The 17,755-nt window shown below is 34.1% G+C and overlaps 1 protein-coding gene across 1 annotated transcript in view; it reads right to left on the bottom strand.

Moving 5' to 3' along the window:
• The window catches only part of Kpna3 (karyopherin subunit alpha 3), a 78,191-nt gene that overhangs the window by 10,194 nt on the left and 50,242 nt on the right, over positions 1–17,755 (bottom strand). The window contains exons 3-10 of the mRNA XM_027928813.3: positions 13,784–13,873; positions 13,566–13,595; positions 13,427–13,479; positions 13,199–13,294; positions 9,555–9,640; positions 7,666–7,752; positions 7,132–7,301; positions 5,767–5,811 (exon numbers count right to left, since the gene is read on the bottom strand). Coding sequence (XP_027784614.1) covers positions 5,767–5,811; positions 7,132–7,301; positions 7,666–7,752; positions 9,555–9,640; positions 13,199–13,294; positions 13,427–13,479; positions 13,566–13,595; positions 13,784–13,873 — 657 coding nt within the window. The remainder of the gene's footprint in view (positions 1–5,766; positions 5,812–7,131; positions 7,302–7,665; positions 7,753–9,554; positions 9,641–13,198; positions 13,295–13,426; positions 13,480–13,565; positions 13,596–13,783; positions 13,874–17,755) is intronic.

A 17,755-nucleotide genomic window follows, 5' to 3' on the forward strand; every position in this document is an offset into this window, starting at 1 on the left:
ATAAAAACTGCAACAGAGACATGGTAACACATTCAAGGTCAAAGAGCTTGTATGGTTCTCCTTGGAGTATGCAACAGAGGGATACAGTTCTTATCCCATGTGAAATCCAGAGATATTTCCTATTAGGATACCCAAACAAAAGGTATCTTGCTGTCCTAAAATAATAGTAGCTACACAAATTCACATATCCTTCAGAAAAACACAGATCTGAATAAGAAGGAACAAATGAAACTATATTTAGTCCACATGCCCAGCATTACTAGGAGTCCAAAAATATTAATAACTTCAAATTACCTGCAAGAAGAGAAAAAATTAAATTCTAGCTTTTGTCTGGACTGCCTATCCCAAACCTGTGTGAGACTTCAGAAGAGAATCTACTTCAACGGGACAGTGACCATATGGCCTGCAAAGCCTAAAATATTTAACTCTCTGAACCTTTACAGAAGAATATGTTAAACCCTTTTCTATAACATATGCTTCATTCACCTAACAAATGACTTGGAAAACTTAAAAAAAAAAAAAAAAGACCCACCAAAACTAATAATAAGCATTTACTATATCTCATTGTATATCAAGAACTAACACAAATGTGAGGATAACAGTGAAAGAATAATTTGTAAATGTTCTATGTTCCGAGAAAATAGAAATATTCTAACTTCAAAAAAGGATGGAAGAAGCTGTACTTGAGAACTGAACCCATCTTTCACAGTGAGTCCACCTTGCTGTAAGTATCTGTAGATGCTGTGTGTGTCAACAAAGTTTGGCTACTATCTAATGTAGCAGTGACAACATTTATAGAAACCACCCAGCAACTCAGGAGCTGAGGCAGAAGGATCCCACGTTCAAGGCTAGCCTAGACCACTTAGTGAAACCCTCTAAAAATAAAAAATAAAAATGGCTGGGGATATAGCTCAAACATCTCTAGGTTCAATCCTCAGTAGCTGGGTGGGGAAGGGAGTGATACCCAAAATGTGCAGGGAACAACTAAAAAAATAACTTGTCATGCCAGGAACCAGAAAAATCTCAACACAAAAGATAAAAAAGACAGTCAATGGATGCCAACACTGAGATAGATTTGATAAGGATTTTTAAAGTAACATAAAAATGTTTCAGTGAGCAATTATGAACATGTTTGAAACAAAAAACAAAGTCTCGGGAAAGAAAAAGAAGACCTGACAGGAAAAACCACAATGAACTCAAAGTTAGGTCAACAGAAATTATTCAATTTGAATAACAGAACAACAACAATAACAACAACAACAAAAAAACATATAAAAAAATGAGCAGAGCCCATAGGACTTGTAGCACAATAATGACAGAACTAACATTTTTGTCATCTCAGTTCCTGAAGAAACAGCTTGAAAAAACATGATGAAATAATGGGGGAAAATGTATCAAATTTGGCAAAAGACATATGATTACACATTCAAAAATGTAAGGATGAGGTGAGAGAAGAATAAGTTTATTTATTATTGCACAGGTAACAGAAAGGAGTAAAAAAAAAAATCAATTAAAACTGTCAAAACAGGGGCTGGGGTTGTGGCTCAGTGGTCGCGTAGGCAAAATAGAACTAAAATCTCACAGAAAAGCAGATCATAAATATGAAGTCTCTTTGCAAAAATACAAATAAAAATGTCCCTTAAACAAACAAAATGCTTAACATCACCCATAACAAATGAAAAGTAAATTAAAACTGAGATAGTTTCTTACCTATCAGATAAACAAAAATTTCAAATGTGACAACACACTCTATAGCACAGCAATGGAGAAAGTCACTTTTGAATGAAACTGGTGGGGAAGCAAAATGGCATAACCCCTAAAAATCAGGTAATTTGGCAATATGTGACAAAAATTACAAATGCATTCACTCTGATCCAACAATCCTGCTTTTAAAAATTTACCATGACAATACACCCCTAATAATATAAAAATGCACAATACTAAAATTCTGAAAAAACTATGTCTGTAAAACAGAATCCTGTGCAGAATGATAGTCTACTCTGCTCTGTGATGTTTAAGAGACTCCTAAATGAAATGTAACTTTGTTTCATTACATGACTCTGACTATTAGCAGAAAACCATTTTTTTCCCCTAAGTAATACACAGAGGCTTAGATAATGAGGATTCTAGACGGAGATTAATGAATGGTTTTTAGTGGGGTCTCCATGACACCATCTCAAAGGCTGAAGGGTGAAGGTAAGCTAGAGCTAGGTCTTAGACCTCTGAAACTACGCACTCGTGTAGTCTCCCTTCAGTTTTGCTTTTTGAAATATATCAGGTCTTCATTATTTAAAGAAACTTATTGGGCCTTCATTACTTAAAGAAACCTTAAAAATTTTTAAATTCACAGCATAAGATTATTAGATGATTCTAGTTTCTTCTGTTTCCTTCAATTTGTTTCCTTATCTCTATTATTAGACTAACAGCTAACCAATGTCTTTGATGTTCTTAATTTTGCTTGTTGGTGTCTTTTTCCATTTGAGCTACTTCTGCTATTTCATACTTTATCCTTCTACTATTCATTTTTCTTGGTTTTTCTTTCTTGAATTCTATGCCAAACTATCTGGCCTTCTATGATCACTAATAATCAATGAAAGTACTTATTTCCTGCTAGTTAATAAACTAATTAGTCATACACCAACAAAGCCTCTGGCAGTCTGGGCTACTTTATTTTTTCACCATTTATGTCTGCTTTTTGCTGCTAAAAACCTTTACAACTTTATCTCACCTGTAATTTCAGATGCTTGAAGACTGCTAGAAAGCAGATAACTCAGGATAGATACACCCACATACCAAGATTAAAATCCCTACAGGGTCAATTTTTTTAATTTAACATATTTCTTGAAAACTTGTATAATGTGAGCCACAGAGAAATCTCTAGCAGTCTTACAATAAGGATATGCTCAGCTAAAAGAACTTCATGGATTTTTGCTACCTTCAGTGCAGTAATATGCTAACAAATCATGTCCTGTTAAGCACCATTACTGAAAACTATTACTATATATAGCATTTCCTAGAAAATTAGATGTCTCTGGAATGTTAACTTCACACAGGCTTCAGAGACAACTAGAGTTGAATCAAAATGCAATTAATTATATACTTACATTAAGTCCTTATATTCATTAAAGAATAACTCAGTAGACTTTGGGTGCGCAATTTCTGCACATTCCAAAGAAAGGACTGGCCCCTGATCAGCTCCTATGAGATAGTCTGAGTCTGATAACGATCTCTTTGGTAGATCTGACACTTTGGGCTGTGCCAGATAGTTTATGCTAACAATTTAATTACAGAAAACACCTCTTTTTGATTCCTTCAGGCCTCAGTCCATGCTATATCAATCTGACCTCTGGGAAGGGCTGAGTAAGGTCAGTCACACAGGCAGTACATGCAATGTGGCTGACCCCCCAACAAAACCCCTGGACACCAAGGTCCAGGAACTCCCTTGGATAGCAACAATTCATAAATGTTACTGGGAGACCTAAGTGTTGTCTTAACTTAATATGACTCTATTGGGAGAGGACAATTAGAAGCTTGCACCTGCATTTTCCTCAACCCTCATCCTATCTTCCTTTTGGCTTTGCTGATTTTAATCTCCTTTTGCTGTAATAAACTACTGTACAAGTATAACAGCTTTTCTATATTCTACAAGCCCTTTTAGTGAATCATAAAACCTGAAGGTGGTCATAAGGATCCCCAATATACTTTTACCAATAATCTAGTCTCAGCACATAACCAATCTGCTACAACTGACTAATTTCATTGGTACCAGCAGTAAAATAAACTAGAATTGATTTAGATGTTAGTGACACTGAAAATTGTCTAGGTCTCTTAAATCATGAATGAATGATTTCAAAAAGGGAAAGGAAACAAGATGCTCTAGATTTACTAGGACTGCAAATTAACCTAAGCAACTCAACAGATAGAAAGCAAACAAACACAAACAGACCTGAATCATTCAGATTTCTCTCTAGTTCTCAGGGTCATTACTTAGTTTTGCTTCTAAGTGTTACATACGCATATTAAAGTCCAAAACCCACTGAATCATCTCACACCCCAACCCAACCTTTTCTCAGCATTCTCAGTAATCATCATTTAATAAATTCTTAATTTACCTTGCTGCTGTTTGTGTACTCTGTTGCATCCTACCCAAAAATTCAAGTTAGGAAAAGCTGGCTAGCATCCCTGACTCATCTTACCATCCATATCGAATCCAGCAAATTTATCATCTAAGTATTTATCAAGTCTCCCCTGGCCTTCTTAATTCTAATGCTTCAACTTCAACTGCTGGCCCTTGATTTTTCTCTCATTCCTACTACAAAATCACCATTGACATGCCTTTTCAACTCCAATCATCCCTAAAATCTACATTCCCCTTAGGTAGTATGAGCTATCAATCCAAAATATAATTTGACCATTTATTCTTCAGTCCCCCATCAGCTACACAAAAAGAATATGAGATTCTTAATGTGATATCCAACATCCTATATGATCTAGAACCTGATAAATCTCTGCCTTATTTTTTCTGTTTCATAATTTACATTTCTACCACACTACTTCAATGAATTGCTTTGCAGATTCTTCTTCCACTGCCCAAATACAAGGAATTTCTTAAAGTTCAAATTTTAGTTCTCCTTCACACAATCTCAGTCTATGCCTGTATCTTCATCAATTCTTTTTTAAAAATTTTTTAGTTGTAGGGGCTGGGGATGTGGCTCAAGTGGTAGCGCGCTCGCCTGGCATGCGTGCGGCCCGGGTTCGATCCTCAGCACCACATACAAACAAAGATGTTGTGTCCACCGAAAAATAAATAAATACATATTTAAAAAAAAAAAAATTTTTTTTTAGTTGTAGATGGACACAATATCTTTATTTGATTTATTTACTATTATGTGGTGCTGAGGATCAAACCCAATGCCTCATGTGTGCGAGGCAAGTGCTCTATCACTGAGCTACAACCCTAGCCCCTCTTCAGGTCTTTATATACAGATAAATCCTAAATCCATACTGTATTCTCCCTCTTGGAAATATTGCTACAGAGGAACAACAAATTCCCCCAAATTCTACTTATTTTAGGTCCCAACACTCAAAAATCTCCCCCCTTAATTATTCCTATTACTACTTGTTCTATTTCATCCCTCTATCATATTCTTTATAAACTGATTATGACAGCAAAATGGGTCTGCCCACACTCAAATTTTCCCTATTCTAAAATCTTCATACCTTTTTGTTGTTGTTTGGTGGCTGTTTTTATTTTCTTGGGGTATTGGGGATTGAACATAGGGGTGCTTTACTACTGAACTACACCTCCAGCCCTTTTCATTTATTGTGATACAAGGATTCACTGAGTTGCCTAGGCTGGCCTTGAACTTGTGATCCTCCTGCCTCAGACTCTGAGTTGCTGTGCCACTTCCTTCTCTTTATAATGCTCCTCTCAAATGTCACTTCCTGGTGAAGTTTTCTGGTTTGCTAGACAAAATTGTCTGTGCTTTCATAATAATCTACCACTTTGATCATTCTTTTTTCATACCATTTAATGGTACTGAAGAGCACAGCTTTTGAACTGGCTTCAATTCTCAGCTACAGCTCTTATTCATTGTATGTTGTTAGTGCTTCATAAAGTTTTACCACTTTACAAATACTTTCAGTAACAGTATAGTAGCCCCCCTTTTATCTGTGGTACATGCCACTACACCCTGTTTGACACTTAAAACCCCTACCCAGATCCATCAAGAGCAAATTCCACATCTCAGCTTGTGCTTTACTTACATTTATATCCGTATGGTATATGAGGACACACAAAGCTGGCAAAATCTAAGGAAAAAAAAGATAGACAACAAGTTCATGGATATATACTTGTAAACATAAATAAATATGACACAAAAAGCAGTAAATACTGTTTGCAGGGCAAGAAAGACAATGTTAAATTTGTTTAAGTATCTATTAGGAAAATGAAAATCTGATAAACCAAAAGCATATTTCAAATGTCCAATTAAAACATTCAAATAAATCTTGGAAAGATTAATGTACCTTAAAGGAAAAACATTGGTTTTTAATAACTTTCTTTATGATATTAATGATAAAATGTCAGCTAGGTGCAGTGAGGCACACCTGTAATCCCAGTGACTCAGGAGGCTGAGGCAGGAGGATTGCAAGTTCAAAGCCAGCCTTAGCAGCTTAGTGAGATACTATCTCTAAATAAAAAATTAAAACAGGATAGGGATGTGACTCAGTGGTTAAACACACCTGGGTTCAATCCCTGGTACAAAAAAAGAAGTCTAGTGAAAAGAATGAAGATGCGAATATAGTTAATACTATTTAAGAAAGGTTATTCTTAAAACTGTCGTTGTCTCACTTACCTTATTAAAGTTTATAAAAATAAGATTTTTATTTATAAGCTATTTGAGTGAAATTAAAGCTTTTGACTTCTGCCTTAGTCAAGAAAATAACAACCAGTACAAAATATAAAGCGTTGTTTTATGGATTTAATCCTTACAGATTTTTAAGATCTGGGAAAGATTTTAGAATCCTTCCCAAGGAACTGTATAATAACAAAAGGTAGCAGATACTGGCTAAAGATGCAAATTATAAAGAGAGACAGTTAACTGTTCTCTACCCAGTCAAGGGAATAAAGAGTTCATAGGATTTTCAAAAATACTCAGATATCAATATACATTATTAGCTGTAAATAGCAAGGTTTTTATTTTGTTTTAATTAGATTTACCACTGATTTTGTCAGAAATCAATTAGACTTAATATGAGTTCATTCAAGAATATTTGCATGTAAGTATACTAGTTTTATCTGTAGCAACCCCTTTTTAAATTGGTAAACAATAATGCAATGCACTAATAAAACTTAAGATTTTCTCCCTCCTTTCATATTTTTCTATTTGAAATGTTTGTGTTTTTATGAAAAGTCATTAGAAAATAAGCTTTAGATGGGCTGACATTCTTTCAGATATATTAAACACTCAATTTTTATTTCACAGGAGAAATTAAATATGGTATGTTACTTAAAATCTCATACCTGCAATGAAATCAGTATATGCATTATTTCATTCCCCTGTGCATGAACACCTAAAGCAAAAACATAGGGAAAAATATACCATTTGTCCTTTACAATTCTTCATTTACCTCCTGAACTGTCTCCATAGGCGGTGGGGGGTCCTTATTCCTGCAGAGATTGACAATGACCCATGTGACGTTCCGAAGGAAGGTGATGGGAATGGAGGGATTGATGAAGGACAGAAGAGGTTTGACAACTCCCAGTGATATGACATAATCTCTACATTGAGGACCATCACCTACAGAAATGAAAATTGTATTTAAAAAAAAAAATTACATTCAGGATGAGAAAGTTTGAAATGTATGCAATGGCTTATGTTGGGACACTGATGTTCTATGTTTCCTCACCATTAGTCAAAGGCATCAAGCGTTGTTGTTTCTTCAGATTTTGATTTGAGGAACACAAATTTATCCTAGCACTGCTGATAAAAATTATATATCCTTTTGAAAGAGGTACCATCTTAAGTTAGTATTTATGAGGGTGGAATATAGTCAACCCACATTAAATCAGAGGAAACATAGTGTGTAATGGCTATGCCAATGTAGAAAAAAGTTAATTAAGATTCTTAATTGGGAGTCTTTTCAAACCTAAATGCAACTTACCTATAATGTTTCCCAAAGCCCACACTGCTTGTTCACAAACATTCTGATGTGGTGAATGAAGAAGTCTCAGAAAGAGAGGTACTGCATCTATAACAAAAAAATAAAACAAAACAAAACAAAACAGAACAAAACCATAATACTTATACTGACAAAACGTTGAGTTTATAATTTCAATCAAAATAAGCTGATAAAATACACAGAGCCTAGCACACTGTAGTTGCCTGATTAGAGTTCCCGGGATAAATATATGCGGCTCAGGTATCTTTAAAACTAATTTCAGTATTTTCCCCAGTAATATTTGAGTAACACACCAATTAACAGTAGCTAAACAATGTTATTATATAGTTAACTAAAATAAAACAGCAGCATGAAATCTTTCTTATAATTTATTAAAAAAAAATAAAAAGATGCTAGGCATGCCTGTGATCCCAGCTACCACAGAGGATGAGGCAGGAGGATTGGGGTTTGAGAAAGCCTGGGGCACTTGCCTAACGTGTACAAGGGCCTGGGTTCAATCACCTGTACCACATGCATGCATGCATGCGCGCGCGCGCGCACACACACACGAGTTCCTACTCCAATCATATTAACTTAATTAACCTTTTTTTTTTTTTGGTATTGGGGATTGAACCCAGGGGCACGTACCACTCAGCTGCAACCCCAGCCTTTTTTTTGGTCCATTGTTGAGGGACCTTTATTTCACTCACTCATTTATATGCGAGGCTGAGAATCGAACCCAGTGCCTCACACATGTGAGGCAAGCACTCTACCACTGAGCCATGATCCCAGACCCCCAGCATTTTTTATTTTTTGTTTTGAGACAGGGTCTTGGCTAAGTTGCTCAGGGCCTTGCTCATTTACTGAGGCTGACTTTGAACTTGTGATCCTTTGAAGCAGCAGGGATTAAAGGCAAGCACCAGTGTAACTGGCCTAACTATAAAATATAATACTTTAGCCAATATAATCTTAATTCTTATTACAGGACTAACTAAAGAATTGATTAATTTCATATCAGATATATCTTATATTTCAAAATAATTTATTATTATAATTTCCACTTTTTATATAACTTATACCTTATACCAATTTCTAGGATAAGTTAGATCATTTTTCATAAATTTCAGTCCTGTACTCTCTCTGGAGTATTTCTGTTATAGCTGTTTCTGAATAGATTTGCCTATTCTGGCCATTTCAAATAAATGAAATCATATAGCATGTGTTTTGTTTTTTATGTCTGGGTTCTTTCATTTAGCATAATGCTTTTGAGGTTTAACTGTGATGTAGCAGGTATCAGTACTTTATTCTTTTTAATTGCTGAATAATATTCCATTGCACATACCTTTTGTTTATCCACCCATCTGTTAATGAACATCTGGATTGTTTATCAAGAAAGCTGTTGTGAATGTGTGTACAAGTCTTTATATGAACATATTTCACCTTAGTTTCACCCTAGGAGTGGAACTGCTGGATCATATGATAACATTATATTTAACCTTTTGAGAAAATATTTTTCAAAGCACCTATACCATTTTACATTACCACTAGTAACAGAGTTTCAACTGAGTGATATTTTTAATTCAACTAATTTCATTTAGAAATTAGTCATAGAAGACTAGTATCATTATTACAAAATGAAAATAATCAATAAATTAACAATGAAAATAAAACACAATTGTTAAACTCTACTCCCTTTTTAGTAACCACAGTTAAAATTATTTAATGATAGAGTAATGATAGTTATGGGAGAGATATCAATCTTATAATTCTTTTAAACTTATAGAATTAATCAATTGTAAATGTTAAAAGTGAAATTTCATCTGTACTACAAAACCTATTTTACTGTCATCACTAAAAACAAGTTCAGAGGAAAAGGAGTTTAATTGACTTACTAGACTGTACAACAGCTTGAGTCTGTGCAGAAGTTCCTGATGCTATATTAGTTAGTGCCCAAGCAGCTTCAAACTGTAATGAAGGACTGCAAGAAATAATAATAAAAAAAAATCCACTTATACACATAACTACCACCTAAATTTATGAATCTTAGACCTCTATGGCTCTCTTACCTTATTTTTTAATTTAACATTTTATAACCAATGGCCGGCTGCATATCTCTGACTGAATATCTCACTATCTTCCAAACCAATCACTATAAACTTGTGTTTTTATATCATTGGTAGTTGGCAACATTTAGGCAGTCATCATGTCCCTTGACTCCTTCCGTCTCACAGACAACACATCTAATCAGAGTCATGACAATTTTATCTCTTGAATATTTCTTGCATTTATAGAATTACCCTTAATATCACTGTGTTAGATGAGGCCTTCATTATCTCACTTGGATCACTGCCAGCTTCTAGACTGGTCTTAAAGCTGGAACCCCATCTGATTCCACATACTCTCTGTGTGACATACTGGAGATATTACAGGGCTGCATAATTTTGCTAAAAAAGACAAGATCATTATAATTTGGAATTGTCATGGAAGACCTCACAAAAAAAGTGAAAACTGATTTAACTTTCAAAGATGGATTTTAAAAGGCAGGCACTGAAAGCTAGGGGAAAAAAAGATATCAGTTGGGATGATCATGTATATAGATGACAGTAAATAGATCAAGAGAGGTGAGGCCAAGAAGATATACAAAACTTTTAACAATGTATATGGGTGGGTGGGTGTGTGTGTGTGTGTGTGTGTGTGTGGGTGTGTGTGTGTGTACACCAGGGTGGGAGTAGGCATTGGAAGGATGTTTCAAATCCTAAGCTTCAGAATTTATAGTTTGTTCTATAGGCACACTATGTATAGGGTGCTACTGAAAAGGGGAGTAAAGAAAATAATGTTAGTCAATGGCGTGCAGAATGGATAAAAAAGGTTAAAGAATAATGTAGGAGAGACCTGTTAAAAGACATGTACAAAAGAACCGATAAAAGGAGTCTAAACCTATAATCCCAGCAGCTCCAGAGGCTTTGGACAGGAGAATCACTAGTTCAAAGCCAGCCTCAGCAACTGCAAGGCACTAGGCAACTCACTGAGACCCTGTCTCTAAATAAAATACAAAATAGGGCTGGGGGTGTGGCTCAATGGTTGAGTACCCTGAGTTCAACCCACAGTACCAAAAAAAAAAAAAGAAGGTAACTGTGTAAACATTGAAGAAGAAAGCGAGATTGTTAGTTATCAAAAAGTTAAAAAGCACAAAGAAAAGGTTTTAAGGAAAATAAATATCAGAGATATAATAATAAAGATGGAAATATACTTTTTTTTTTGGAGAATTTTAATATTTTTTTTTTTTTAAGTTTTCGGCAGACACAACATCTTTGTTTGTATGTGGGGCTGAGGATCGAACCCGGGCCGCACGCATGCCAGGCGAGCACACTACCACTTGAGCCACATCCCCAGCCCTGGAAATATACTTTACAGTTAAAAAAAGATGGAGCAGATGAGAAAATGGAATAGTAGGTAAGATTTACATGATAAATTCTGGGAAAAGGTAGGGAATAAGAAAGTATCTGAGGCAGAGGAGAAATGGATAGTAAGATCAGAGATGATAATGTATGTTGTCCCAGATTAGAAGAAGAAAAGATTATTAAGCTGGTCAGGTGGAATACTGGAAATGGGGGACATAAATGAGAAAATATAAAGATATAAATAAATTGAATTACAAAGCCAGGATAATCTTCCAATACATCATGTGAAAAATAAATTATAGAAAAATGAGTACATGAGTAAACGAGTGAACAATTATTTTAAGATTGAGACTTTATAAAATGTTTGGTATATATTATAATTTCCATTTTCTACAACCACCTCGTTTTTACAGGAGAGGTATGTGAGGCTCAAAAACCACTTGGGTTTTGGATAACAGTCAAATCCTGGATTTAAACCAGGATCTATGGTTTTTTACAGTATAAAACAATTTCCTATAAGATATCCCTAAAGTCATATGTAAGCCACCAGCAATTTTTTATTCTTGCTTTGGGTGGTTGTTACACAGGTCTGTGTTATAATTATTCATTAAACTGAATATGTTTTATCATACTTTTCTTGTGTGTATGCTGTTTCACAGATATATCCAAAGGAGTCTACGCTAGAGGACAAAAAGAATGAGCAAAAGAAGAAAGAAAAGAGGACCAAGAATAAAAATGAGGACTAACATGGGGGTAGGAAAGATGGTGGAAGGAGATGGACATCTTTACCCTAAGTACATGTATGAAGACAGGAATGGTGTGACTCTACTTTGTATACAACAAGAGACATGAAAAATTGTGCTCTATATGTGTAAAATGAATTGAAATGCATTCTGTTACATATAACAAATTAGAATAAATATTTTTTTTTAAAAATGAGCCCAAGTCAGTGCAGTGGCACACACCTATAATTCTAGTGACTTGAGAGGCTGAGGTATGAGAACTGCAATTTTAAGACCAGTCCGGACAACTGAACGAGATTGGATCTCAAAATAAAAAACAAGAAGGGCAGGGATGTGGCTTAGTGGTAGGGCACCCCTGGGTTCAATTCTCAGAACCTCTACACCCCCACACTCACACACAAAGGGAGTTGGGGGCAGGAGGCTCCAAAGGTAGAGGTAGAATAACATTTATTTAAAAAATAACTGATTAAAAAAAACCCTTACCTTTACTTAAATAAATCTTGTTTCAAAAAATACTCAGAGATGACAATACAGAAAGTCTCAAGGGTTTAGGGGTGTGGGATGGGAAGAGTTGTGCAACATTATGAAAGCAGAAGGCACTTTTAAATACTAAAAACCCTTAGTGGCAACATTTACATGCCACTATTTTTATCTGTCAACTGAAAATTCCTTGGACAGCCTTTAGCATAATATCCCAAATTTTAGTCTAAATGCTTTTAAATGCCAAAATAGCATTTATTTTAAAGCATTTAAGTTAAGACTTATATTCTCCCCAGTTTATTCAAACTGATGAAACTTAAGATATAGTCTGAGATACCAAACAGTATTTTTTTTTTTCTTCTCTTCTGAACAACTACAACTCACCACCTGACTCCTAATGTACTACAAACAAAAAGCATGATGTTGGACAACTAATCATGGCTGAAGCTCTATTAAAGACTACACAGAGGATCAGGGATCAGTTGGAATAGTCCCAGGGTATAAAAGAGCCACTCAGTTCTGGAAACCATTCATGTTGACTAGTCATGAGGTTAATCTATATATAGACTCATAAGCAAAGGGTGACTCAAATACTATTTGGGTTGTTTTAAAATATTACTAATAAAAAACCATAACAAAAAAGACTTTACAGTCTTCAAGATAGATTTAAAGTAAGCAAATACCCAGGAACTAAATATTTTCTATAAAATCTAGATTTTATAGAAAATATATATTACAGAAAAGTACTTTTGGTCTGCTGAATATGATGAAATATAGAAAACTACTATAAAAAGGCATGACAATTAAAAACATAACAAATGCAAAACCAAACTGAACTGTTTGGTTAGATAACAATCCAAAAATCTTAAGTTAACTGGAAAAAAGCAAATAGGGAATTGAATCCATACTTACTTATCATCCCTTTCTAGACATTTAACTAAAATTGGTAAAATCCCAGATTTTATGAGGTCATCAATTGGTGGGTTTCTGTCACTGGATAATAGTTTTCTATAAAAAGAAATACAAGAAATTAAATGTTATAATTTTCAAACTATGAGCAGCAATAATAATGTACTCCTCCTAGTCTATCAGCTAAGACACTAGAACTATAACTCTTTCTCTGGATAAATTAATGTTTACCTTGCTGCCTGGACAGCACTCAACTGGACCACTGGATTATCACTTGTGGCATTCTGTAAAACCAAATGTCAATTTCAGAAATTTGAAAAGAATCTATTTTAAAACACTCCAAATTGATAATATTAAATTAATAATATACCTGCAATATAGCTTCTAGTGTTACATTTTGCTGAAAAAGAAAAAAAAAGATAGTTCAGGATATTTCATTAGCAAAACTACATTCATTAAATAGCTATCTGTTAAAGTTAGAATTAACATGCCATGTCATTATAAAATTGGTCTTGTGTTAAAAATAAAGTTCTCCGGGTTAATATAAAAATTATTTTAAATACACTTTATAAGAACAAGGTAACTTACTGCTTTAAAATCAGCATCAACATCTGAATCTTCTAAACTTTCTTCTTGGGGAACATTTCTCTTTTTCAATAAGTGTTCATCTCTTTTGTTCTGGAAGGTAACCGATAAAGGCTTAAGAACTCATGAGGGCTATTGTTAATGAAAATAGTCATTAAAATTATTTCAACTTTATTCAGCAATTATAAATTTGAGGATACTATACTCTTAAGCATGTAGGAAATACATTTTAATATGCCAGTTTTCTTTTTCTTTCTTTTCAGTGCTGGGAATGGAACCTAGGGCTTTACACATGTTAGGCAAATACTCTACCACTGAGCTACATACCTTGGCTGGTGTCCCAGTTTTATCTACTTGTTGATAACAGGTGCCTGAAGCAACTTATTAATTCAGCTTAAAAAAAAAGATCTCAAGGCTCAAATGTTAAGGTGTGTGTATATTTGCTGGAGGTGTAGGAAATGGGAAGTCGTTAACATGAATGCCACTTAACTTGCCATCATTTCAGATTTAAACTCTTACTATATAGCTTTTACAAATAAGAATTCTCCACTAGCAAATACATTTCTACATTTTGAGACTTTAATTGTTTGTAATGATAACTATACTGTTTTATACAAAAGATACTTCTAGTGTCAATATACTACTTATAAAAGTGATTATAACATTATTGATATTAAATGTTCATGGCAAAATTCAGAACAAATAGAAAATTAAAACTAAAAACATGTATCTGAACTGTAATGACTATTCTGCATGACACCAATTTTTGTGCTATGTATAAGCAAGTATGATTAAACACATTAATGACTAATACACTTATTATTCATTCCCACTTATATCACAGCACACTTCTTTTTTTATGTCTTTATTTTTATGTGGTGCTGAGGATCGAACCCAGTGCCTTACCTGTGTGAGGCAAGCACTCTACTGCTGAGCTTCAACCCCAGCCCTTCACAGCACACTTCTTTAGTAATTACCCAAATAACCAACTCCAAATTAATTATTTTTAAATTAAAGTATCTCATAAACATTCAAATCCATACATTGATGTTTTTACATAGTCTCAAATGACTTCACATAGAATACTTATTAATTTACAATTGGAAAACTTGACAGATGGCATTCTTGACCAAGTGAAAAAAATGTACAGTAAAAGACAAATCAACACTGTGTGCCCCTGGTTTAGTGTACCGTGAAAAACATTATTACTCTATTGTATTCCTGCTAAAATCTATAAATAATTTCAGAAAAGTAAAAACTAATCTGCTGTTCTACAAAAAGGAGGCCTATACTCTTTAAAGATGTAATCATGAAAGATAAAAACTGAAGAACAGTAGAGACTGAAGGAAACCAAAGAAACATGACAATGAAGTACTATGTCTGATCTTGGATTGGATTTCTGATTGTAAAGTCCATTATGGAACAATTTGTAAAATCCGAGTCAGGTTTGTGGGCTAGATAACAAAATATTACCTATGTTAATTCAATAAATGTACTGTGGTCGCAGGGGAAAGTATCTCCTTTTATAAAATATCAACTGATATATTAAGGACAATGGGACATCATGCCCATAATTTGGTTCAAAGAAAAAAACCACATATATACACATACATATATATTAACTATTAGTTTATAATATTCATTTAGTTTATTAACTAGTATTAATTTATACAAGTATATAAAAAGGAAGAATAAGGCAAATATGGAAAAATAATAAAAATCCAAGGAACTGGGTGCCAAGTGAAGAATATAATGGTATTTTCTGTATCATTCTTGCAACTTTAAATTTCAAACTACAAATTTGAAATTGTCTCAAAGATTATTTTTAAAACATACAATACACAGTATTCTATAATATCTAATTTTAAAATCTATTATATATACAGTAATCTAAACTTCTCTTTGATTTAATTCAATTTAAAGGGTTCAACAAAATTTATCAGCAAACTAACCCCCAACCCAAATTATGCTAATCCTAATCCCTACTATTTTCATTCTTTGTTCTCCTCTAACTTTTCCAGAACCTAAACAATCAAGTTTCCAAAGGCCTCTCAGGAAACTTACTCCATCATTCAAGCATGGAAGTAACATAAAGCACAAACACAATTAATGCCTTCTATATACACAATTCCTGATTCTAGGAACAGCATTTTATCTCTATGAATGAAGTGTGATATCATTTTTAGTACACAGTCTTTGTTTGGGATGAAAGCTCCTTTCTTTCCTAATTTGTTTAATTTTTTTCCCTTCTAAGACACAAATGTGTTTTTAGTTTTATTAAATTGCACTTCTTTGGAATTTAATGAAGTAGACACATAATTTTTCCTTTTCACCTGTAAATGTAGTAAACAGTTGCTTTTCTAATGTTAAATTATCCTTGAAAGTTCTGGAATAATCTTTTGGATTGTTTTTAAGTAAATGTTGAATTCAATTTATAAATATTTTATTTAGGATTTTTCTTCCCCTATTTTCTCAACTGAACTGGCTGGTAAGCATCTTGGTCTGGTGCTTGGGGTCATGGTTGTGCTAGTTTCGTAAGATGAAATGTTCTCTTTTCGCTTCTTCTGAAATCATTTAGTAAAGCAAAAATTATCTGTTCCTTGAATATCTGCTGAAGCTCAACTTGTAAAACTACTAATTTTCTTTTGCAGGAGGGTTGGGAGAAGCTACATTTTAAGCGTCTGATAAAAATCCCTTTAACTGTTTTTAGATATATTCAAATTTTTCATGTTCTTGAATCTACTGGGTATTTTTGTCCCCCTCTCCTAGAAAACTGACCGCTTCAGTGTAGTTTTCAAATTTGTTGGCACGAAGTTGCTCATATTCAAATTATGGTAGACTCCTTATAAATGTGACAATAATTGGGGATATAGCTCAGTTGGTAGAGTGCTTGCCTCGTATGCACAAGGCCCTGGGTTCAATCCCCAGTAACACACACACACACACACACACACACACACACAAAGACAATAATTCCTCTTTCCATACCCAAACCTTTGTGTAGTATAGCTCTACGCAAACGGTTGGCACCACTATGTGACTTGTTTTGGCAATGAGACAATTAAGCAGGAAGAAACATCATAAATTGCCACGTACTTGAATACCTTCTGTCAGGGAATACCCTCTCCCTTGCTATTCTTTTTCTGAAACCATCATGTAAACAACACAGAATCAGTGGAGGATGAAGTTATGTGGAGGATAACTGAAGTCCCAGCAAAGAGCCAGATACAGAAGATCATTCTACATCATCTAGTCACCAAACAACCTATCAACGGACCAGAGACAAGAAAGGAACCCAGAAGAAAAGAGCTGAATTTTCTTAGACCCAAAAAACTTCTGCCAACCCAGGGAACTGTTCAGTGTGTAAAATGGCTATTTCAGGATGCTAAGTTTTGAAATGGTTTATTATTAAACAGTAAGAACTACTGATGCACTCATGTTTTAAAATGTTATAATTAGATTAATGCACCTTTAAAAATTCCTGACATCACTTGTTTCTTCTCTACTTGCTATGAATTTCTCCTATCAAGTACCTACCACTTTAACTACATGTTCTGACATGAATTTTTTTTGATTCCCAAAGTATTCAGAAATGCTTTAAAACTATGAGGTTTTTATAACTGTCTTCCTCTCTGATTTGTAAATTAATCACATTGTGGTCAGAGCACATGTTCTACATAATACACTGAAACTAACGGACATCTGCTTTGCACCAGAGGTTCTCAAACCTTCTTTGTCCACACTGTAGGCTAAAGGAAGTAAATGGCAGTTTATGATGTAGATAAGTCTTTTTCTGGCAAAAAGAAAAACATAAATTCAAAGAAGAAAATGACTTCACTCTTAGATAGAATATGTGATTGAAAGAAATACATAGTGCTTTAAATGTTCAACTATCTAAGATCTAACAGTTCTATGATATCTGTCACTGTATTTCTTTAAAATTTTATAATGTCCCAAGGTCCCTTTTGTTCAATG

Source organism: Marmota flaviventris, chromosome 4 (assembly GCF_047511675.1).
Source record: "Marmota flaviventris isolate mMarFla1 chromosome 4, mMarFla1.hap1, whole genome shotgun sequence".
Taxonomy (NCBI): Eukaryota; Metazoa; Chordata; class Mammalia; order Rodentia; family Sciuridae; genus Marmota; species Marmota flaviventris.